The sequence below is a fragment of the Canis lupus genome, chromosome 34, assembly GCF_003254725.2.
Source record: "Canis lupus dingo isolate Sandy chromosome 34, ASM325472v2, whole genome shotgun sequence".
NCBI classification, from domain to species: Eukaryota; Metazoa; Chordata; class Mammalia; order Carnivora; family Canidae; genus Canis; species Canis lupus.
Window position 1 is genome coordinate 32,352,507 of NC_064276.1, and position 24,475 is coordinate 32,376,981.

A 24,475-nucleotide genomic window follows, 5' to 3' on the forward strand; every position below is an offset into this window, starting at 1 on the left:
TAATGGACCCCAACAATTTGATTCAGCCAGTAAGTCCCTTTTAGCTTTCATACTTCCAACTTCAGGATTATTAACACTGTTTATATTTTTAAACATTTCTGGGTAGGTTTAACTTGTGAAAATGTCTTACTTTTTGCCCGTCATTGTATCAAATAAGATAGGAAAACAACATAATGTAACAGTAAGAGCACTGTACCAAGAGCCTGGGTTTTACATTTAATACTGCAATTAATTAGCTTTTTATTAGACTTACAGCATTCTAACTCTCTTAGACCAGCTAAAACTGCCATGAAATGAGAATAGTAACGTAGTCTCAAATCAGAAATGATTGTGGCCAAATTCTCTGAAACTAAAACAACTATCAGTTATAATAATCTACAAATATTAGCTATACCCATTAAATTCTTTGGGAGAAAAATGGCTTCTTAAGTCTGTGTAATATTTTAAATTACATAAGATATTAGAGTACTTTAAATACTAACTGAAAGGAAGATGTATCAGAAGTATTACAGAAAAAAAAATTGATTCATTCAGCAAATAGTTATTGAGTGCCTACTGAATTGCAGGCATAATTCTAGATGGTGGGTATTCAACAGTGAACAAAACTAAATCCCTCCATGCCTGAAGTTGACATCGGTAGGTGGAAAATAAACACATAAATTTATATTAAGGGGTAATAAATGCAATGAGGTTACATGGAACAGCTCCAAAATACTCAGGGCAACTCAACTGTTGCTTTTACAAAGGGTTGCCATGGCAGGGAACATTTGAATTAATCCTTATTATGAGGAGAATGTAGGGGGAGAAAAATATGTTGGAAGATATACTAAAGGTTCGATTTGAACACGTTAAGTTAGTGATTACTATTAGACATCCAAGTAGAGGTGTTGAATAGGCAGTCTGAGTTTGAAAGTTCGGGGAAAAGAGATGAGTTCGAGATGTAAATTTAGGAACCATCCATGTAGAGAAGATGGTCTTTAAAGCCAAGAGAGTGGTAAAATTACCTATAAAGAGTAAGTAGGGGCCCCTGGGTGGCTCAGTCAGTTAAGCATCTGCCTTTGGCTCAGGTCATAATCCCAGGGTCCTGGGATCAAGCCCTGTATCGGACTCCCTGCTCAGTGGGGAGCTTGCTTCTCTCTCACACTCTGACCCTCCTCCCTGCTTGTGCTCTCTGTCTCAAAAAAAATAATATCTAAAAAAAAAAAAAAAGAGTAAGTAGATAGACTAGGGAAGAGAGCTGAGGAGTAAGCCCTGTGGCACTCCAATATCCAGGGACCTAGAATACAGAAAGTAACAAAGACTGAGAAGGAACAGTTAGCAAAGTAAAATGAAACCAAGAGAAAATCATGTCCTGGAGGAAGGCAAGTGAAGAATCACAAAAGAGGAGAGAGGAATCCTTACTGATAGATTAAGATAAGAACTGAAAATTAGCCACTGTCTTTAGGAATATGGATGTCACTGGTGATCTTTATAGGAGCAGTTGCTGGACATAGACCCAATCCTGAATGGAGAGGGTTCCATGAGAATTTAGCAATTCCACTTTTAAGCATATACCCAAAAGAATTGAAAGTTGACCCCTGGACAGGTATTTATACTGATCTATGTTCACTGTAGCATTACTCACAATACTCAAAAGGTAGAAACAAGTGTCCCGAGTGTCCACTGAGGGGATGAATGGATAAACAAAACGTGGGATATACATACAATGGAATATTATTCGTCCTTAAAAAGGAAAGAAATTCTGACACATGCTACCATATGGATGAACCCTGAAGACATTAAGTCAAATAAGTGAGGCACGAAAGCACAAATACTACAATCTTCCACTTATATGAGGCACCTAGAATAGTCAAATTCATAGAAACAGAAAGTAGAATGAGAAAGTAGGATGATGATTGCCAGGGGCTGACAGGAGGGGCATATGGGAGTTACTGTTCAATTAGTACAGAGTTTCAGTTCCTTAAGATGAAAAGAATTTTGTGGATGGACGGTGGTGATGGAATCACAATAATGTGAATGTATTTCACACCACTGAACTGTACTCTTAAAATGGCTAGAATGGTAATTTTTAAATTACGGTATATTTTGCCATAATTTTTTTTAAGTTCATGAAATCAGCAACAATGAGGAGTTAGAGAACTGTCAGGACCCATTTTCAGGGGTCTTTTTTCAATTTCATTTCATAACTTTTAAGGAGAAAAAAAATAAACATCATTGGAAGGGGAAAAAAAAAGACTTGCAGAGAAAGAAATATCCACACAGCCTTAAACGTAGTAAAAAACTGGGAACAACCCAACTGTCATTCAATACGTCAATGAAAAAACAGATCTTGGTATATTATATAATCGAGTGCTACTCAGTAATTCAAATGAACAATCTACTAAGAAATGTAATAACACGGGTGAAATCTCCATGTGGAGCAAAAGAAGCCCTTACACAGAAAACTATGTGCCCTATTTATTCCATTTACATGAAGTTCAAGAATAGGTGCCACTAAATGGGTGGTGCTTAAAATCAGAACAGTAGTTGGCTTTGTGATGGGAATTAATTGGAAAAGGCACGAGGGAACCTTCAGGGGTATTCATCATACTGATGGGGGGGGGCGTGTACATATTACATTTGTCAAAAGGCATCTAATTGCACATTTAAGATCTTTCTATTTCACAGTAAGTATGTTATACCTCAGTGAGAGAGAGAGAGAGAGATGCCTGGGTGGCTCAGCGGTTGGGCATCTGCCTTGGCTCAGGGCGTAGTCCCCAGGTCCTGGGATTGAGTCCCACATGGGCCTCCCTGCATGAAGCCTGCTTCTCCTTCTGCCTATGTCTCTCCCTCTCTCTCTGTCTCTCGTGAAAAGATAAATATTTTTTTTTTAAAAGAGAAAGAACAGGAAGAGAGAATATGATGAGAGCAGGTATAGGCAACTCTTTAGAAGTCTTCCTAACAAGGATGCAGAGGGGGATGTGATGGTCATAGAACTTTGGTTGTGTTTTTGGCTTGGAAAGTACTGCAGCATGTTGGTGTGCGGAGAGGCAGGATCCAAGAGAGAACAAGAGTTAGGTGACATCCTTAAATGGCAATGAGAGGGTGAGATGCCGTGCACTGAATGGGGGCGGCAGGCACACTTCACCTTTAGCAACAGCGGAGAAGGTAAAGTACCTGGCTACTAGAGCAGGTCAAGTTGGGAGAGGTGAATGAGGCCATGGGAAAGTTATGTTCCAGTATCTGATTACAGTGCACATACCAGCAGAGCACTTTTGTTCTCACACTGTCCACACAGCTTCCCTTTCATCTTGGGTTTCTCACTTTCAGAAGGATTGGCCATCTTATAATTAAGTGGTTGTTTCACTGGCTCTGAAAGAAAAAAAAAAATGTTAGGCCAATCACATGAAATATGATGTTCAGTTTTCTGACTGATGAAATAATGAACTATGCACATTTCTAAATTCTCAGAGTATTTAAATATTAATTGCCCAGTAAGAATGGTGTGCAACCAAGTCTATTCTTCCCAGTAAACCGTGGAGGCCACAGCCTGCCTCCCAGCCCCCTTGGCCACAGGGCCGCACATACCGGCCCACACCCATTCTGTTTAAAACTCACTTGAATTGGACATTTGAAATTACAGAATGTTAAAAACTATGCTCTTGATAGAATCCTTACGGTTCCATCCCATCTCTAGAACAAACTAAATGAAGCTTACATGGAATAACTTCTATATTGAATGTTATGTGTATTTATTTCTAGAATTTGTTCTACCAAGTAATCTTAGCCATTCAAATTAAATGTACTTATCTGCTACAAAAATATATATATATATTTCTTTTAGAATTACTGTGAATTCAAAATTGATTTGGGGGTTTTGCTATTGTGAAATCATGTATTAAAATATAAAACCATTTTCAATATTCTTTTAGATTCCTGGAATTAAATTTCAAAATATAATTTTACATGGCTAAACTATCTTCCTGGTTAAGAGATTATGTAATAAAGTTTACAGAAAGCCCTCACTTTTGAAAATGCTATTGGACGTTTTCTGATGTTTTTTGACATAAAATGAGGTTGCCCCCCCGAAAATAAATAAAATGAATTTGAGTATCAAAAGTCATATCAGAGTCATCATTTGGGGGGGGGTTTTGACATAAAACGAGGTTGTCCCCCCCAAAAAAAAATAAATAAAATGAATTTGAGTATCAAAAGTCATATCAGAGCCATCATTTGGGGGTTTAGAATCTTTATATTGCATGAACAATTCTGGCATTTTAATGTTCTTTAAAGATATAAAAGATATATATCTTTCTTTCTTTAAAAATATAATTTTAATTCTATCTTTAGCATCTAATAACACAGTGGCAAACTGGTTACCTTGAAGTTGCTCCTTCAGTAATTTTAATTTCACTTTTCCAGCAGAAAGCTATATTAATGAAATAGATATCATTTGTCAGGTATACATTCTCTTCTCCAAAGAAAGTTTAAGTTACCAACAAAAATATTAGAGAGTCACAGCATTTCAGTGCATCTTGAGTAAAACAAACATTTTGAGAGAATAATACAAAATTAATAGAAAATCATAATTAAAGCATATATAGAACTGGTAATTAAGAGAACATACCAAAAAAAAAAGAAAATAAATTTTGGAAATACATAAACCACTTTTGAAGACACGCCATAAATTATGTTTTAAACAAAAATCATTATACATCATCATAAAATTATTTTAGGAAAGCACTAGTATTCAAATACTGTAAAGGCTCAGTTAAGCCTGTTCTAGCTCTGCTCTTTCTGAAATACACAAAGTCTAATATTTGGGTAGACTAAATCTAAACTGAATTCTGACTGAGCCACTCTGCTTACATAACCATAGAAACCAATATTATCTTATTTGTCCAATTTAGAGAACCACATGCTTAAGCATCATAGATTTAACCTTCAATATATTGGCTGTGATCCCTGACTTTCTGAAGTTATAGCCCAAATATTGAGTAAATAAGCTTCACTGTTAGATGTTTCAAATAGTTACTTAAAAATCCTTGGATCTTAAGATTTTTGTTTTTGATCTTAAGATTTTAAGACAAAAAACAGACTCACCAATTGTATGTACTTGCCTTAGTCTTATTAAAATCAACATTCAAAGTACACAAATGAGCATGAAGAAATGGTGCACTTTTATACAGACCCTGTCAATTCAAGCCTAGTTTTCAATTTGCAATTTGCATGCTCAATTGCCCAATTTGTACATGAGAATATGAGAACAACGGTTGCCTCTATGTCGACGGCTGTACCAACTGCAGTCATCTTTGAAAATTTAGGCATAATTATTCTCAGTGAATCTAGTGGTTTTGCTTCAAAAGGGCATATTTTGTTCACATTCTTTAAGTAGCTGCTCAGATGCTATGTACCAAACACAGCAGAAAAGGAAATAGGATTGAAATAATCAATTTTTATGTGAATCACACTTTTATTTTTAAACCGAAAATGTTATACAAGTTACAGATAATTTAATCTCATTTTTCATAATGAAACTATCCAATATTATTACCTTAATGATACATCTGAATTGCAACATGATCAATGTGGTTATAGGCTACCTGGGCAGAATGGCTACGCCAGAGCAAATTGAACCCATTATTAGGGAAATTTTACAAGTTATTTTTATTATTGTGAATATTTTTCTGCTTTATAAATATGGCCATATCTACTTCAAATGATTCAAACTGCATAAAAATATTTCAGTGAACAAACTGCCAGTTGCTATTTTTAGGCAAATAGAATTTCCCCCTATGTCTGATTTTCATCTGTTTGGGAAGAGTTGAGGGCAAGGTAGGGTTGGACCAGGGATAGACATATACCACACACACGTCCATATGTGTATACACATACATGCACGTAAGAATGTATATCCACAAACGTGTATATCCAAAACATAAGGCATTCGATATTTTGAAGCCTATGCTGCATGAACCCACTTATGTCTCCACCAGTAGATGCTGACGGGGTGCCATTGGGGACCAGGGTGGTTGAGTAGCTGTACCATACAGACACATCACCTGGGCCATTGGAACCAGGCTTGCTGTCATCATCAGCCTCCTTGGCATTGACAAATGCCTCCAAACTCCCACCAGTGCCCTAATCTGCTGTGCGAGCCCACACTCCTCCCGTGAGCCACCTTTTCAAATATTCTTATTCTTAACCCAATGAGCTACATAACCTTTGCCATTTTCTATGGTCTGTCCTTCCATCCTTGTTCCCTGCTAGTCCACAGAGTCCTTAATAAACAGTCATTTATCTTGTGCCTTAAACCTTTCCTTAAACTAACTCTTGCAAAACTTCACATTAACTGGACTCACCTTTCCTCAGATACAACCTTGTCCAGAGAACTCTCCAGAGGAACTAGCTGTATTTCTCTCCATCTCAGTTCTGGGTGATGACCATGGAGGCTTCAATGTTCATGGTCACCTGACATCCTGATGCTGAAAAACCCTCCAATATGTTGACTACTATGAAGGTCTAAGTGCCTTGTCAGTCACCTGACCATTATGACCAAACCTTAAACCTAAGCCGCAATCTGTATGATCACACCTTCAAAAGCCCAAACTCAGAGCTTCTCAGTGCTAACCTTGATCAGCTTACCTTCTTCCTCTTAGACCTCTACCTCTATCTACCTCCCATTGTGATGAAATAATCCTGACTGGGTCCCCTACAAATCCACGCTCTTATGGCTTTTCAGCAGTTTACTTATTCATTCCATGCTAAACCTCAATCATGACTCCCTCCGTGGCTACATCCAACTTTCTCTATCCCAAAAGACCCATATTCACCCCATTTCCCTTCCTTATTGTGAGATGATCCTGCCATACTATGAATGCTGAGGTCTTCCCATTAAAATCTTTCCATGGCTTCCTTCCTCATCTCCTGTCAAATGCAATCTCTAAAATGTCACCTTTGCTGCCACCTATTTTCTCTTCCATCTTTCTTACCAGATACAATGTGTCCTCCTTCCATTGGTTAAGGCCTTCTTAATGAACTCTCTCTTCAAATACTACACCCCAGGAACTGATACCTCTCTCATTTGCACTTCAATCTTTTCTCCACTAATGACTCTATCCCTCCGCTACAAACTAGCTCACATGTCTTATAATAATGATTATAATAAACAATATACACTTGATTCTTAAACAACATGGGGGTTGGGGCACCAAGTTTTGACCCCCCCAAAACATAACTGCTTAATAGCTTTGACTGGAAGATTTATCGATAACATAACCAGTCGATTGACACATACATATTCTGCATATGTATTATATATTATATTCTTAAAGTAAACTAGAGAAAAGAAAATGGTATTAAGAAATAAGGAAGAAAAATGCATTTATAATACTGTACATACATTTGAAAAAATGTCTGCTTATTAAGTGGACCTGCACAGTTCAAACCTGTGTCGTTCAAGTGTCAACTGTCATAAAGTCTTTCCTTGGTCCTGTTAAATCCTTGAGAGGTCATCCACCATCCTCATACTCACTGCAACGTTAACTCTTTACTTACTGCCATCCACCCTTATTTCTGTAACCACGTGATATCTATTTTTCCATCTAACATCAAATCAAATTCAGTGTTTGTTAAAAACTCTCATTCTCCACAAACATTTTAATGTGATTTGCAGCCAACGTTACAACTGGTTTCACACAAAGAATCTCAACATTGTTTAAACTCTGTGAGGTAGTTAAAAAGTATGGTTATGTATGTTTACAAATATGATAACAGAAGCTCAGAGAAGTTAAGGGACTTGCCTAAAATCACAGAGCTAATAAAATCAAGATTATAATCCATACAGAGTCAAGATTATAATCCATATAAGACAAACAGAGGGTTTCTTGACCCTGATACCATTGACATTTGGGCCAAATAATCTTTGGTGTGAGTGCTGTCCAGGATATTGTAGGATGTATAGCAGCACTCTTGGCGTGTAGCCACTATCATTAACCAAACACCTGAAACCCTTGTGGTGGTGATAACTAAAAATGTCTCCTGGGAGGTAAAACTAACTGCTGTTGAGAAGCACTGGTCTCAAATCACAGTCAAAACACTCTCCTTTACTTTTGTTTTCTATGAAATTACATTACTTTGATGCTACTGCTACCATCCTTCCTCTTCTCAGGCTCCCTTTACTGGAGAGCTGGTAAATCACCTTAGAACCAGATTGAAAGCCTGCATTCCAAATCTTGGCCCTGATGCTTGACCTTGAGCAAGTGAATTTCTTTGATGTTAAATTACTTCATCTGTGGAACTGGAAAAATAACAACTGCCTCTAAGAGTGATATAAGCATTTAATGAGATAAAACAAGTAAAACAGCTCAACTGTTGACTGGTATAAAATAGATAGTGATTATCAATATTAAAGTTCTCTTTTACCTCCATATCCTTTAAGCTTTATCCTTCACACCTGCCCTTTGTGAGCTCTATCCTTTATACCTTTCTTCTCCTTTTTTATAAATTCTTAGGAAGTACATTTATTCTCTTGGCTTCAACTAACACATGAAAAGTCAAACAAAACTCTAAATCTTCAAAATTTGTTAGGTAGAACTTAAGTGTCCTCAAAGAAAGAAGGAAAGAGGTAAATAATGTGATGTGGGGATGTGTTAATTAAACCTAGGGGGGATATCTTTTCACAATGTACACATATATCAAATCATCATGCTGTACATTTTACATTATCTTAAAAGTGTAATTATCAATTATGCCCCAATAAAGCTGAGAAAAGAAGGGAAGGAAGGAAGGAAAGAAGGAAGGAAGGAAGGAAGGAAGGAAGGAAGGAAGGAAGGAAGGAAGGAAGGAAGGAAGGAAGGAAGGAAGGAAGGAAAGGAAGGAATTTCTAAATCCCCAGGGTTTTTTTCTACTTCTCTCTTCTACCTCCTTTTCAATCCAAACTGATATCAGAAGTCAAATGACTTCCTCCTTTCTTTTCTCACTGTTTTTTTTTGGTTCCATAGTTTTCTTCATATTTCTTCCACTACATTCTAATTCAGACTCTTCTTATTTGACCTCTAGATTCTTTTAGTTGTCTTCTAAATAGTCTCTCTGCCTCTATACTAGTGGCCTCCAAGGTATCATGTAGACATGTATGACAGAGCTCAGGAAAAGACCAGAAAGTAGAAACAAAGTATCTGTGTTTATGTCATCCTTAAGTAATGTCCATAATTTGTTTTACAATGCACATGATATATTAGTAAACTATCATTTATATAAATAAATTCAATTTATAAATAAATAAAAAGTTCATGTATAGAAAAGTCCATGATCAAAATACATTATTCATTGATATGGGACATGATGAAAACAGTTTCCATATCATTCTATTTTCTATTTATAAACTCCTAATGCACTGGCTATTTAGACAAGATCAGCCATCATAAATCATCACCTTAATCTTGCTTTCCTCCTGCTCAAAAGCTGTCAGGGAATTCCATTCCCACAGTAAGAGTCAAAACTCTCAACTCTGATATTTAAGGCCTTCCCTCCTCCTCAGGCTCACTTTCCACACCCACCTTCTACAGCTCCCCAGACCCCAGGCTTTCACATCTTCTGACTCAATTATGAGGCTTGTGGGGCCTCGCATCATGACTTATTCACAATTTTTCCCTTATAAAGACATCTAGTAGACTCAAATATTTCTGGAACTAAAGTATTTTTTTCCCAAACATAGATGGTTCAGATACTAAATGGTTATGAAAAAAAATGACATACTGACTTTTCCTATTCTCGTATGTGCATCATCTTTCACATTAGATGAGGATCTTCTCAGGGACAAAGATAATGCACTATGTGACAATGGAGGCACTTAATAATTGTTATTGAATAAATAAGTCAATAATCACAGAGTCAGCATTTTTAATATTTTATATATCAATAACATCTGATACATGGAACACTCAGAAAGATCATGAAAAATGGGAAGTGGATTCTAAAACTTTTAATCCCAAAATTAAAGAAACATATTGCAGTAAGAGAATGGCACTAAAGAACAAAAGGCTTTTTTGAAGGCAAAAAGGTTAGAATCATCAAGTAAAATGTTTATAGATGCCACTGGCCCAAAGAAAGTTCAGTGATAGGTATATAAAAAAGAAAAAGCTATATAAGTTAAAATTTACAAAGTCACGGATCTCATACTAACTGAACAATCCAGAAATAAAACAGCTTTCCTTACATAGAGTCACTCATCTGGTTTTAATCTTAAATATGATGTAATGTTATATTTTATAATATACAGTAAAGATGAAGCAATTCTACAGCTGGAAGACCTGAAAGCATTTTTTCTTTGGGTATCTTCACATATGGAATCAATAGTATATAAATAATAATCATTATTCAAGCAAAACAAACAGATTAAACAGATGTGATACAATAAAAAGGCAGGAAAAAAAGTCTGTCCTTTGTTACATCAAATAACTTGGCTTTCATCGTAATATAAAACTACATAGTTGTACTGCACATACTTGAAACCAGAACTGAACCATATGAAAGAAATTCAGTTTAGAAAAATTCTACTCGAAAAAAAAAAATTCTACTCGAGGTGAATTTTTAAAAATCATCTTGCAGATGAAAAACAAAGTATATCTGAATAATGAAAGCTACAGATTAATCCATAAAATTGATCAAAATCCAATAATATGTAGTTGTTAAAATAAGAATAGTAGATTCTTAAGTATGGAAGGGAATACAAGATCTGAAAAATTAATTTATATCTCTTCACTGAGTAAATTCCCTGAGAACCAAATGGTATTTTCTTACCTTAATAACATTTCCTTTATTTTGTGACATCATGTGTGATTGATTACCCAATTTTCCCAGTTGCCCAGATTTCCAGTGATATCCACTTGACCTTCAATACATATAAACAGAAGACAAAATGTAATTACTAAATACATTTCTCCTTTCAATGAAAATAAATATATTTTCCTTGTTTCAAGAAATGAAATTCAGTCATTAACATGTAACAGACCACCACAAAATGAAAATGAAATATCAATAATGCCACAATATCCTCAGTAATTCTAAAATATAGCTGTACCGTATTTGGAACTTCTGAGAAGAAATGAACAAAAGTAAAATGTCCAAACACAGATGCAGAATTTCATTTTTTAGACATTTATGATTATTAAAGATAGTTTTATGGATTTATAGGAAATTTTACAGATTGTCATGCAGTTTTAAAAACTGGTCTACAAATGTAAAGAGGAAAAGGAAGCAAGACAATACTCAAAATAGTTGGCAGATCTACTAAGTGATGAATTCCACATTTAAGACGACAAACCAGCTCCCACATTGAAAGGTAACAGAGATGGCAAAGAAGGCAAACTGTTTAATTTCTAGTTTTCCAAGCACTTTTGAGTCTCACAAAATTTTTTGAAGTTAACAAGGCAAAAGTCCAATTTTCACTTAAAAAATAATGAGGCAAAAACTTGCCCAAGGTCACCCAGACAATAAATAATGAAGTCAAATTTAGAACACTGGACTTCTATCTTCCTGACCAGTGAGTAGCAGGTTCTCATTCTGGCTATGACATTTACTATCTATGTGATCTTAGAAGAACATTTACCTCTTCTAAAAAGTCAAGCATTAGGACATTTTTAAAAACATCTAGAAAAGGTTTCTCAGCTAATGAAAACCCACTCTTGGGGCTGATTTCTAGACCTCTGATGCACAAATATTTCATGATCCACTAAGAAGTTCAAAATAAATTCACTGGATCACTAAGAGAAGAGCAGCAAAATATACAATATACTTTGTCACCTGAGATGACATACGACATTGAGATCCTTGATTAAATCAATGTTCTGATAATTAGAGAGGGTGTGTGTATGTGCCATGAATATGTTTTTAAGGAATCAGACTCTAAAGATAAAAACAACCGGAGTTACTGTAAACATCTGAATTTTCTTTAATGGCTCAGAAGGTATTGCATGGATATTTGATGATATCACTTGGATATTTCATAAGACTAAACAAAAGCTACTTTAATACACAAAAAGCCTGGCAATATTTAGTACCAGCCAAAGCACATGAGATGGGCACTGTCATTCTCTGTAGGAGAAAGTTACACATTTTTGAAGCCTATCTGAAAGACAATTTCTCCAGTATCTACCAAAATGCAAACTGCATATATACTTTGACTCACAATTTAACTCTTGGATATCTTTGTGTATGCAAGCACAATATATATAGAAACATATTCACAGCAGCATTTATAACTGCAAAATAGAAAAAAAATAATAAATATCTGTAAAATACACAAATATCATGTGCCATTAAAAGAAAGGCATCATGGGACGCCCGGGTGGCGCAAGCGGTTGAGCATCTGCCTTCAGCTAAGGGCATGATCCTGGAGTCCCGGGATCGAGTCCCATGTCAGGCTCCCTGCATGGAGCCTGCTTCTCCCTCTGCCTGTGTCTCTGCCTCTCTCTTTCTCTGTGTCTCTCATTAAAAAAAAAAAAAAAAATCATCAGTTGTGTGCTGATGTGGCAACAGCACTAAGACATATTAAGTAAAAAAAAAAAATAGGGTGTGAATCATTTTATAGATCACCTCACTTGTACAAACAAACATAAGACATGTCAGATATACACAAACACACATTCATAGAAAATGTATAAACACACAGGTTTATACAAAGATATTAGTGGGGGGAAAAGAATTTAATTGTTAAAAACAGTGCTACAAATGGGCTGGGAGTCAGCCTAGAGCTAAGAAGAAATAATTTCCATTATATAACTATCAGTTCTGTTTGGCTTTTATCATCTGTATTTATTAGTTTTATAATAAAGGAAAACTCCCAGTAAAATTAGTACAGATACAAAGCACAATATTAAAGAGTGCTCATTAATAAAATTTCAGCTAAGGCACATTTGTCTAAAAATATTTTAAACATACTTGAGGGTTTGAATGATTCCTATATATGAACATGTAAACCCCTGTCCCGGCAAAGTATTTTCATAAATAAAAATGACCTTAAACACAAACTGGCAATCTCCTACGGATGGCAATGGCAGTTTTATGAGAGCAAAGGCCAACTTCTGCATTGCTGTGCTAAACATCCCAGACTTTAATGGTTCCGAAGAGTCATATAAGAGAAATAAGAAAGTGTAAGACCAAATAAGGTTCAAAGGAAACAGAAGTCATGCTAATGTTAAAAAGGAACATGCCTTAATGTAAAGGACACAAATAGAAAAAGCAGGAGAAATTTAATATTATTTGTTCATCAAGAAAAGTTAGAAAATTCTCATTCAGGGCAGATCTTTGTTGGAATGACAATAATATCCGAAATAGTTTTCTACTCAATTCAGTTTATTTCTCTATAATCCCCTGAAAATGTCACCTACTTTCTTTCTTCCTTTTCTTTGCTCCAAGCTGATTGGAATTCCTGTAGTTTCTTTTCCATCTGTTGGTTCTCCAGTTCTAACTGTACCTTCTCCAATCTCAGTTCCCGAGCATTTCTGAGTAAAAGTCAAACACAGAACATTCATTTGTGGTAAACAAACAAACGAACAACAACAACAACAACAAAAAAGGTAAAATAATTTTTGTGTCATCTTTTGCCCTTACAATTATGAATAGTAAATAAGTGATAAAGTACTCCAAGGACTTCCTTTGGAAGTCTATTGGTTTCTATGGTTTCTTAAGTTAACATTATTTTCCATTAACATTCACCTTAACATATGTATATTTTCAAACTTCAGATTTTTGGTTTACCTACTACAGTGCTAGAGGTTTCAAATCATAATTCACTTTCCATATGAACCCTGTCCTTATAAATGAACAAATATCTATGCTATACAAATAGAAAGTAAAAGAAAGAAAGATTTTCCAATTTCCGTACTGTCTTTCCTCTAAAGAATTCAAGTAGTTCGAAGCACACTGTTTAAAATAACTGTTTTCCGTCTTTCTAGACAGGATACACATTTTTGCTGACCTGATCATCTTAGAAACCTTCAACAAATTTCTACCTCTGTGTTGTACAAGTACAATAACAAAAAAAAAAAAAAAAAAAAAAAAAAAGGCAGAGCTTGTTTGGGGCCTATTAGGGAGAAAGCATCTACTGAGGTTCTTGGTATAGGAGCCATCAAAAGGATTGAATGGGAACTGGGCCAATACCACCTATTGTTTCCTCTGAAGGAAAACAAGAAGAAAAGAGCTTTTTGAGGACAGAGAAGAGTCCCTTTACAGATTCTTGAGCAAGAGATTTTGGTAATAATATCTGAAGCTCATCAAACTTTGACACAAGCCATCTCCTTCATTTTATGCTGCTGGTCTCTTGTCAGTTTTAGTCACTGACTCCATCTTCCATAAGCCTATGCCAACCTAGTTCTCTAGCTTTTCTCATCTATCATCAGTTTAAATCTCTTCCTTTATTATTATATTAGTATTTGACTATATTCAAATAATCCTCGTGCATACCCAAGGATTCAAAGGCCAGGAATTAAAAAATAACGAATAATGGGGATCAGAAAGGGAACTAATTTATAGGAACAGTCACCAAAGAGCAAGTGGGCCAAAGATACGTGCCCAAGTGGACACTATCCAGGGAGACATACGGAAAGTGAAATAAGGCAAAGGCTGCCAGAAGGTTTAGAGAAGCTGGCAAAATACTGAGGGAGAGGCACTATTTTCATTATATCTGCTCCACAAGGAATATTTCAGCCCCTAGGATACTGTGGTGATAGGACATGTGAAAGTACGTGATAGGATATGAGACCCAGTAGAGCTTCCAGTACAGACAGGAATATACACACACAGACATGCATGAAGGTAATCAAAATAGAGTATAATGGTGTTGTCATTGGAGAAGAGCATGGAGGTACCTGAGCACAGAGAGGGCACGTACCCAGCCGATGGGCCTGCAAGAGCAGTTCCTGAAGAAAGAAAAGTCTGAGCTGATACCTACAGGATGAAAGGACCTAGCCAGTTACAGGGAAATGGTGAGAGCTGTGTTCCAGGAAGAAAGAAAAGTGTAGGCACTAGTAGACACAGGTGATGTGTGGGACAAGGAACAAGAGGTTCCACGTGACCAGGAATTATGTACAGGATGGGAACAGTGGCAAGAAATGGGGCTGCTGAGGTGGAGAGGGGCCAGGTCATGAAGAGCCACGCAGGCCATGATGAGGATTTGTATTCCATAAGAAATAAGAATTGCCAAAGGATTGTAAGAGAATGGATCAGACTTGCATTTTAGAAAAATCACTCTGACTGCAGAATGGGAAATTAGAGGGTGTAAGGCTGAAAGGCAAGGCAAGGCAAGGCAGCCAGTTGGGAGACTATTTCAGTAATCCTAATAATAGAGAGATGATGCTGGTCTGACTAGATAGAGACAGTGGAGAGAAAAATGGGAGCATTTGAGAAATATAAGGAAATAAAATTAACTGGACTTGGAGACTGACTTGAAGTATGTGACTCACCATAGAAGGGACAAAGAAGGAATCTAAGACAATCCTAGGTTTCTTATTTGGGCAACCAGAAAGATAATGATGCCTAGGTCACTTTGGGATGGGATGGAGACACAGTTCAGGACTGTATGCTGAGGATACATGAGCTGGTCTCCCTGTCCAGAGTCTCGATGGCCAACAACAATTTTCCATGGCTTCCAGAGGAAGAGTTCAAGAGCACAATTGTGATTGTGTTACTCCCTTGCTTAGAAAACTTTTAATGTTTCTAAAGACTCCACTGGTAGAGGAAAGGGATGAGACTGGGAAAAAAAAAAAAAAAAGACTGCTTACTGACCAAGTGGTCAAGTTGATGGGATGGGTCTGAAACAAGACAAGGGTTCCTTCTAGAGACAGCCCCAGACACAGAGCTGGGGGGGCGGGGGGGAGCAGGGGGCAGGCAGGGCCATTGGGGAAAACTAAGGTTGATTCTGCAGCGATCAGGTCGACCCAAAAAATCCAAGGGCCAGAAACAACCTGCTCAAATTAGTTGGGGGCTGGGAAAGAGGAATACAAACACCGGAGAACACCAATGCATAAGCCAAGATTAAGATCATCATTAAGATAGTATCAAATGCAAATAGGCTTCAAATAAGAAAAGGGGGACAAAGGGAACTCCAGAGCAATTACTGTGGAGTAGGTGTTCCTGTCCTACCTTTTGTAGGATATTGATCATGACTGGATCAGGGAAACCTAATCACCTCCAAAATAAATTCAAAACTCCTTAGTGCACTGTACAAGTTAATTTACTATCTATACAGTCCTGCCCTTCTAACTTTGTTCTATAAATCTCTGTTCCATAAATCACTGCATGTGTCTGACACTTCCCAAACTATGTGGTCTCTCTACCTTTGCACAAGTTTCCCCCCAGTAACTACCCAACTAACTGCATCATTCAAGCAAAGCTTGGAGACCTCCCCACCTGTGCCCCAGCAGCTTGGGCCATGTTCTCATTGCCCCTTGGGCTTTCTCATCACACCACGCTTGCTACTATCTCATAAATGTGATTTTATCTATTCATATCCTCTACAAGCTACCTGAGAACAAAGATTGTGTCCTCTTCCTCTCATATCCACCATTCCCTAGCACACTGTGTAGAACATGCTCACTTAATAAATGTCTGTTGGCTAAATGGTCTTTATGTATCTAAACACAGACTAGAAACACAGGACCAAAATCAAATTATATATGCCCCATTTTCTTCTTTACACAAAAAAACAAAATCGGTAATAGTAGCAATTGGATAGCTCCCCTCCCACCTAAAAAGGGTAAAATTAATACAGCTGGTCTTGAACAAAAGAAGTTTGAACTGCATGTGTCCACTAATACACAAAAATTTTTTGATAAATACAGTATAGTGTTGTTTTCTTTTCCTTTCGATTTTCTTAGTAATATTTTCTTTTCTCTCGCTGAGTTTATTGAAAGAATACAGTATATAATACAATGCAACATACAAAGTATGTGTTAATTGACTACGTTCTCCAAGGCTTCTGGTCAAGACTAGGCTATTAGTAGTTAAGTTTTGGGGATGTTAAAAGTTATACAGGGATTTTTGACTGTTCTAGAGCATCAGTGCCCCTAACCTTTGTGTAGTTCAAGGGTCAGTTGTGCTGGGAATGCCATATATTTGTGTGACATTTTCCAGTTTACACGTGCTCTTACTCACAGTATCTCAAAAGTGAGGGAAGAATTAGGAAGGCTCTGAACACACTGAATAACCACAGGACTATTGATCTAATTCAGGGAACTCAAAACTAAAATTGAAAATCAACAGTCTGTCCCTAACCCAGACTGGCTGGCCCTTATTGATACTTGAGAGGCAGGCCTTGGGAATTTCCAGTGACTCTAGATGACCTCAAAAAGAAACAGTATATTGACACTGCCAGTACTCCTGCTATGTCACGAAATTCCCAGAGATGGCTTGGCTAGCTGAATGTGTCCACAAGACAATCCAGGACGTAAGGTACCCTTCCCAAGAAAGGTGATTTCAACATACTGTCCCTAGTAGATGAAGTGCTGGGATGACACCTTCTATTCTCTATTGAAAGATCTTTCAGTCCAATAATCTCCCTAAATTTCAGTGCCTTTCAGTTTCTTCAGGGTGATTCCTTTTTAACCCTGAAAAAGTATCACAAACTATCTGAAACCTTCTGTTAGACTGCTTCGGTAGTCAATAAACCCAAACCTCACTTATAACTTTTCACCTCAATTTTGTGGCATAAATAATTTTAGTCCTCAATTTAAAAATTATGATAGATTATATCAAACCTACTATCTCATAGATAAAAATACACCAATGTAAAGAAAATGGAAATAAGAGCTCACAAATTTAAGTTCAAGTCCAAATTGTCTCATATAAAAAGAATACAACATACAGAAATGTTAGCAATTATTTCTATTTTAGTAATAAATATTTATGCACTTACCTGTATCTTAGCTTTACAGAATTTCCAGGTTTTCCCCATGGAAGAACTATAAAATCTTTGGTGTCCATGATCACAGTCTTTTTTTTTTTTTTCCAGTCTTATTATTATCAAAAAATTACTGTGATTTACAAAAACTTCTGAAAAAGTAACAAAGAATTATGCCAGAGTAAAGTAGTTAAATTACAAATTCAAAACTATGTGTAGTTGCAAGTTTTACAAACCGAAATCATTATGAGAAAAAAGCTTAATTAAAGGTTAAACAGTAAATATATATGTATATATGCTAAATTTAAGTTTTATATAGATCTATATACTAATAAAGTTATAAGTATAACATGTGATGGAACTAAAAATTTACGAATAATGTTATAGCAAAAAACTATGGAAATAGTCAGCTGAAAGTGAAGAATGCACTCATTAAGACAGAGCACATTCTCTGGCTCTTTCTGTGGTAAAGAGTATAAAAATATGCATCAGGTTTTGTTCCTATCCAAAAACAATATCCATGGCTAAATATAGGGAAAAGAAAAGAAACTTAGAGATACAATCCAAACTCAAAACCTTTCTTTGTACATATATGGCAATGTAAAATGAAAATTAAGGTATGTAATAATTACCCAAAGGCACTCTAATATCCTCATTCATCAAAGAAAATTTTAATGATGCTCTTTGCCTAAGATCAGAAATTAGCATATTTAGAAAGAATTTTTTAACAAGAAATGAAACAAAAAAAGATTTTCTGCCTAACTCCAAGTTAACCAGAAAATTAAATTATTCAGAACACCCTATTTCCTGAATATCCCAATTATTCATGGTTCTATAATAATTTACTCTGTAATGCTGAATTACCAAATCACGTGCACAACTATTAGATTTTTATACCAATAAAAATTTCCAAATTCTGAACACTCTTAAAGAAATATAAAAGGTATTACCATGCAGTCCATAGTTTCAAATGGCCAAACCATTTGATATTGTTGGTTTATACATGTGTTTCTACGTACTCACAACCCCCATAAATATTTACTAAGTCTCTGCTATATGCAAAGCACCATGCTGAGAGGCATGAAGGTATCAAGATCCAGGGAAATTTGTTTTCTATGCTCAAAAATGGCATAGAGTCAAAAAGGGCATATAAAACCTATATATAAAAGCCATAAAATAGGGTAGAAATTATAAAGGCCATAAAATTTATAGATGTAATAATATAAGAAGTGAGAGAAAGAACTTGAGCTGGCTAGCATTTAATGTGGGGATCTGAGGAGAAAGGAGGCTATCTAAGAAGATATGGGGGGGAGGGGGCACCTGGAGAGTACAGTTGGTTAAGCATCCAACTCTTGATTTCAGCTCAGGTCATGATCTCAGGGTTGTGAGATCAAGCCTCACTACAGGCTCAGAGCTGGGCATGAAACCTGTTTAAGATTCTCTCTTTCTCCCTCTGCCCCTTCCCACTCCACACTCACATACACACACACACACATACACATAAGAAGATATGATAAACAGTCGACACTATGAGAAAAACAGCTTTCAAATGGGGACTAATGACTGATTCTATTTGGTTGATGTGCAGGTTGCGTGGAGGGGAAAAGTAGGCATACATTTGGAAATGTAGGCTGAGGCCCCATAACGAGTGGCTTTAAATGCAAAGTTCAGGCATTTGGAATTTACTCTGTAGCTAATGAGAATCACTGAAAGTTTAAGACGGAAGAACAGAAAATAAATCTAGAAGCTTTGCTCAAAAACTTCAGGAGAGAAGGCATCAGAACGGGAGTAACCAAATGGAAGGCTTTTGTAACATCAAAGTCTATATAGTCAAATGAGTAATTCTTCAGTTTTGTTCCTCTGGGACACTATCTCATAATTCCAATGATGCAACCACTGCTCAAAATACTTTTAAAATGCCTCTTTTGAAATCGCCTGCAAAGTCCACCATACATACCCAACAAACACACAGATCTACTTCGTTGTGCCTCATTTAAAACTAAAAAGGATATTGTTCAGCAAGAGCGACTACTTTGTTCATTCAAATCCAGTTTCAAGTTATTCTCCCCACCAAAAATAAAAAAATAATAATAATTTAGTCTGAAAGAGTAGAGTTTGACTACCTTGGAGAAAATTCTGAAGGCATTTATTCTCTGAAGATAATCAAAAATGGAATTATACAAAATAATTCTATATTGCAAGCAGTGTAGTGGATGCATTGTAGGACTAAGTATATTTGTGCCTTCGATAAACAAATATTTAGCCACTCCTTTGTGACCTCTTTAAGCGTACTTTAGTCACAACGGTAAATAGGACATGGTGTCTTCCCTCAAAGAACTCAAAATGAAAGGGAAAGCCATATAGTGAGACAATACTGTGGACCATTCCAACAGAAGGAAATACTTAGGAGGGACATAGAACTTAGACTCACTTCTCAAGCACCAAGCCTTAGCTTTCAAAGCTAAAATCAGTGTCAAAGAAAACTAAAGATACCACTGGGAAACTAAGATTCGGTTTGCTCTGGGGAGGGGAGGGTGCATCTTCTCTACCCCTCCTTTGTAGGCAAAACCTTTGTCTCACTTAAAACGAAAGAGAGAGAGAGAGAGAGAGAAAGAAAGAAGGAAGGAAGGAAGGAAGGAAGGAAGGAAGGAAGGAAGGAAGGAAGGAAGGAAGGAAGAAGAAAGAAAGAAAGAAAGAAAAGAAAGAAAGAAAGAAAGAAAGAAAGAAAGAAAGAAAGAAAAGAAAGAAAGAAAAGAAAGAAAGAAAGAAAGAAAGAAGAAAGAAAGAGAAGAGAGGAGGGAGGGAGGGAGGGAGGAGGGAGGGAGGGAGGGAGGGAGGGAGGAAGAGACAAACTCTGGGAATAATCCTACTCAAAAAGAGTCTGTATCTCTTTTTTATTGTAATCTGGAAATACAATTGCTGGACCCTTGTCTACTGTGGCTAAGTTTTTCATGAAAAGTTCCACACTGTTATCATTACCAAAAAAATTAAGCCAAAAGTTATGTGATCTTTAATTTTTAACTGTGTGGGGGATCGTGGTGTCTATGCCCCCCCACATTGTTCAAGGGTCCACTTGTGCATAAAACTGAATACACGACGACTGAAATGAATTCTTATAAAAAAAAGTCTGTAAATTTCATTAGGATGAGATGATTCAGATTTATAGCTCTGCTGATAATGTGATTTAACCAATCAATGGTCTTATTCGGGGGTATTTCACCTCACTGAATGCAATTAGTAAGGCTTCTTCTCAGCTAAATGTTTTATCAAGTCACACACATAAGCCAATTTTCCTGTATGAAGAGAAAAGGAAGATTATAATTGTGAGTCATGCTGTTCTGTTTCCTCTCGTAAAACCAACAGAGAGGCGGTCACCTTTCTCGGCACAGCAAGGACATAACAATGTCAGCCGGAAGATCAGCAAAGCCCCAAACTTGAGTCACTTAACGGAATCAGGGAACTACAGATCAACTCCCTATTATGCAAACTTCGTCATTCCACCTGTCCTTTGGTGACACAATTTTTTTTTCTGATTATTAAACACCAGAAGTTTAATAGCTATTTGGAAAATTGTCTGGTTACCTGATTTATTAGGCCGCATCATTTTTCCATCCCCAACCTATTCTTCCCCATTCCTATACGCATGATATGACCCAAAGGTGTCCATGATGGTTGGATTCTCCTTCCACCTGAGATCTCATTCTGGGAATGCAACCCAAGAATCAAGGCTGGCTACCACAGAATGGAAACCAGGAAATCATGATGATTTAGAACCCTGGAAACTCAGAGCATTCATAAAGAGTTGCCCTACTCTCCTAGAATTTGCCATGATGCCACCAGCAGAATGGGAGGTTTGGGAAGCCACTGTTTTTGAGATGGGACAATTTGTATAGCTAAAAACTTTTTTTTAAAGATTTTATTTATTTATTCATGAAAGACAAAGAGAGAGGGGCAGAGACACAGGCAGAGGGAGAAGCAGGCTCCTTGCAGGTCCTTCCCAGGACCCCGGGATCATGACTTGAGCCAAAGGCAGACGCTCAACCACTGAGCCACCCAGGCGTCCCTATAACTAAAAACTTATCTAAGATGAGTTGATTATTCTAATGACCCAGATCATCTTAGACCTGAAAACTTAAATGCCAGTAAATAAGAATTTTTCTTTACTTTAACACATATTTTGAGGCCCAAAAGTAAAGATTAAAATCTTTCTAAATATGTAAGGAAAAATACATGATCCCTAGCACAATCTGATGCCTGAGCGGCCTACTGACTAAATATATGCCATTTTCTCCTGGCATAGGCCATGAAAGTAAATCAGGTATTGACTTCTCAGCTGCACTTCATCTTTCAGCCAACCAATATATCTGACTAATATTGCCTCAGGGTACTAAATAGTACCCATGTCATCCAGATTTTACCTTTTATATGAGAAAAATTAGCAAAGTTTGCTTGTGGATATCAAGGGGCAAGGAATCTTTTTAAAATATTTGCCAACTAAAAATGATAAGTAATATTAATGGATACTAGGTTAAACTTCAGAGGACCTTTGTGTCAAAGTGGTCTCTGAGCCTCAGTTTATCGCTATGTTAAATGATGAGAATTCCACCCCACTGCACCCCACCCCACCCCCCCACCCCCCTGCCCTCCCATCCCCACCTAATTTGCAAGATATCAAACAAAAGGACTCTAATTTGTGGCCTGTAAATCAGCGGGCTCCTTATGGGCCTCCAGAGAGCTCAGGGTTCAGGGAAGGGGCAGCCTTAGAAACTACCCTGAAAGTGGAATGAGGGAGCCATCAAGGCTTTTCTTAAACCACAGATTCTGATTTCATCCGTTTTACATAATGATCATATCTCTGAGTCAGATTGACTATAAATAAACTCCTCTATAGCTTAAAAAAAATGTTTTAAAGTCACAACAGTAAATCAATATACGATTATTAATTCTGTATCAACTGAAGACTTCATATGATCGCCAATAGCAATGAAAGCATTAAATTTATCAATCACACCTTTTGGAAATCCAACCCTTTCATGGATGAACCCTTTCATGACCTATGCCACTCATTCTCATAAAGTCCACTATTACCCTAAGTGGTCACTTATGAATATTTTAGGAATGGGAAAAATTAAGGCATCCATCCAAGATTGGTGACAAAGCCAGAAATTACAATTTTATTCCCAGTCCCATTAGTTCCTCTTAGGACTTGAAATCTAAATATTGTTCTACAAACTTAAAATGATTAATTCCTATCATTCATATTCTTCCCCCTTTCATGATCTCAACCCGTCATAAAAAAGGAAATTTAGAGACAGAATTGTATAGCATCAGATTATCTTCTAAATTTTACAACAATATATTTAAACATCGGTGAAAACCTTTTGGGTGTCAGAGTGCTCCCATGTAATACAAGGTCACAAAGGCAAGGTGTGACCCCGGGAGCCCGGGATCGAGTCCCGCCTCGGGATCCCCACAGGGAGCCTGCTTCTCCCTCTGCCTGGGTCTCTGCCTCTCTCTCTGTGTGTCTCTCATGAATAAATAAAATCTTAAAAAAAAAGAAAGAAAAAGTCAAGTTGTAGAGCGGGTACGATGGAACCCCCTGGTGTCGTGTCCAGGGTTCACAGTTCCCGACTCCACTGGCACCAGGGGCTCAGAAGTTCTCTGTTTATAGGAAAAAAAGGAGCTTCCACTCCTGAGGCCAGTGGGGCTGGCAGTCGGTGGGGCTGGACACCCACTCGGGCAGCGCCCCAGGCCCCCGAATCCCAGCCCACACCCCCCCCCGCCCCTCGGATCCCGGCCCGCCAGCTCGGAAGCCCACCCCCCGCCGCCCCATCTGCAGCCCCCGCCGCCCCACCTGGAGTCCCCGCCGACCCACCTGGAGCCCCCCGCCGACTCATCTGGAGACCCCGCCCCCCGCCGCCCCACCTGGAGCCCCAGCCGACTCACCTGGAGCCCCCGCCGACTCACCTGGAGCCCCCGCCGCGCCACCTGGAGCCCCCGCCCACTCACCTGGAACCCCCGCCGACTCACCTAGAGCCCCAGCCCCCCGCCGCCCTACCTGGAGCCCCCGCCGACTCACCTGGAGCCTCCGCCGCCCCACCTGGAGCCCCCGCCGACTCACCTGGAGCCCCCGCCCCCCGCCGCCCCACCTGGAGCCCCCGCCGCCCCACCTAGAGCCCCCGCCGACTCACCTGGAGCCCCCGCCGCGCCACCTGGAGCCCCCGCCGACTAAGCCCCAGCCCCCGCGCCCACCTGGAGCCCCCGCCGACTCACCTGGAGCCCCCGCCCCCCGCCGCCCCACCTGGGGCCCCAGCTTCCCCGAACTTCCGCCTCGGTCTCCCTGGTTACCGCGTCAGCCCCGTACCCATGGCAACCAGGACGCTTGGCCGGGCCGCTGTTGACCAGCAGAGGGCACAAGGGAGCCCCGCCGGAGGGCGAAGGGGGCGAGGCCGGAGAGCGGAGGAAGGAGCCCGCGAAGCTCCGCAGGCGGCAGGTTTTCTGCGGGAGGCGCTCCTACCGCCTTGCAAGCGCTAGTCCAAGTTTTATCTGGAATATTTAATTCATCCTCACAACGGCTCAGTTTATATCCAAGAAAATTAA

The 24,475-nt window shown here is 38.2% G+C and overlaps 1 protein-coding gene across 15 annotated transcripts in view; it reads right to left on the reverse strand.

Moving 5' to 3' along the window:
• The window catches only part of ZBBX (zinc finger B-box domain containing), a 112,609-nt gene extending 88,524 nt beyond the window's left edge, over window positions 1-24,085 (reverse strand). For 5 of the 15 annotated variants that reach the window (XR_003127327.3, XR_003127326.3, XR_003127328.2 and 2 more), the window contains exons 1-6: window positions 18,508-18,635; window positions 17,891-18,027; window positions 13,368-13,481; window positions 10,780-10,870; window positions 4,360-4,408; window positions 3,242-3,351 (exon numbers count right to left, since the gene is read on the reverse strand). Coding sequence is in view for 8 of the 15 variants with exons in the window: in XM_025425477.2 (XP_025281262.1) it covers window positions 3,242-3,351; window positions 4,360-4,408; window positions 10,780-10,870; window positions 13,368-13,481; window positions 17,891-17,958 (432 nt within the window). In the remaining 7 variants the exon portion in view is untranslated. Of the gene's footprint in view, window positions 1-3,241; window positions 3,352-4,359; window positions 4,409-6,341; window positions 6,616-10,779; window positions 10,871-13,367; window positions 13,482-17,890; window positions 18,028-18,507; window positions 18,638-23,842; window positions 23,862-24,066 lie in introns of those variants that run through there. The other 10 variants (XR_003127331.2, XR_003127330.2, XR_003127329.2 and 7 more) reach the window with 6 other exon arrangements.
• Window positions 24,086-24,475: the final 390 nt, after the last annotated feature.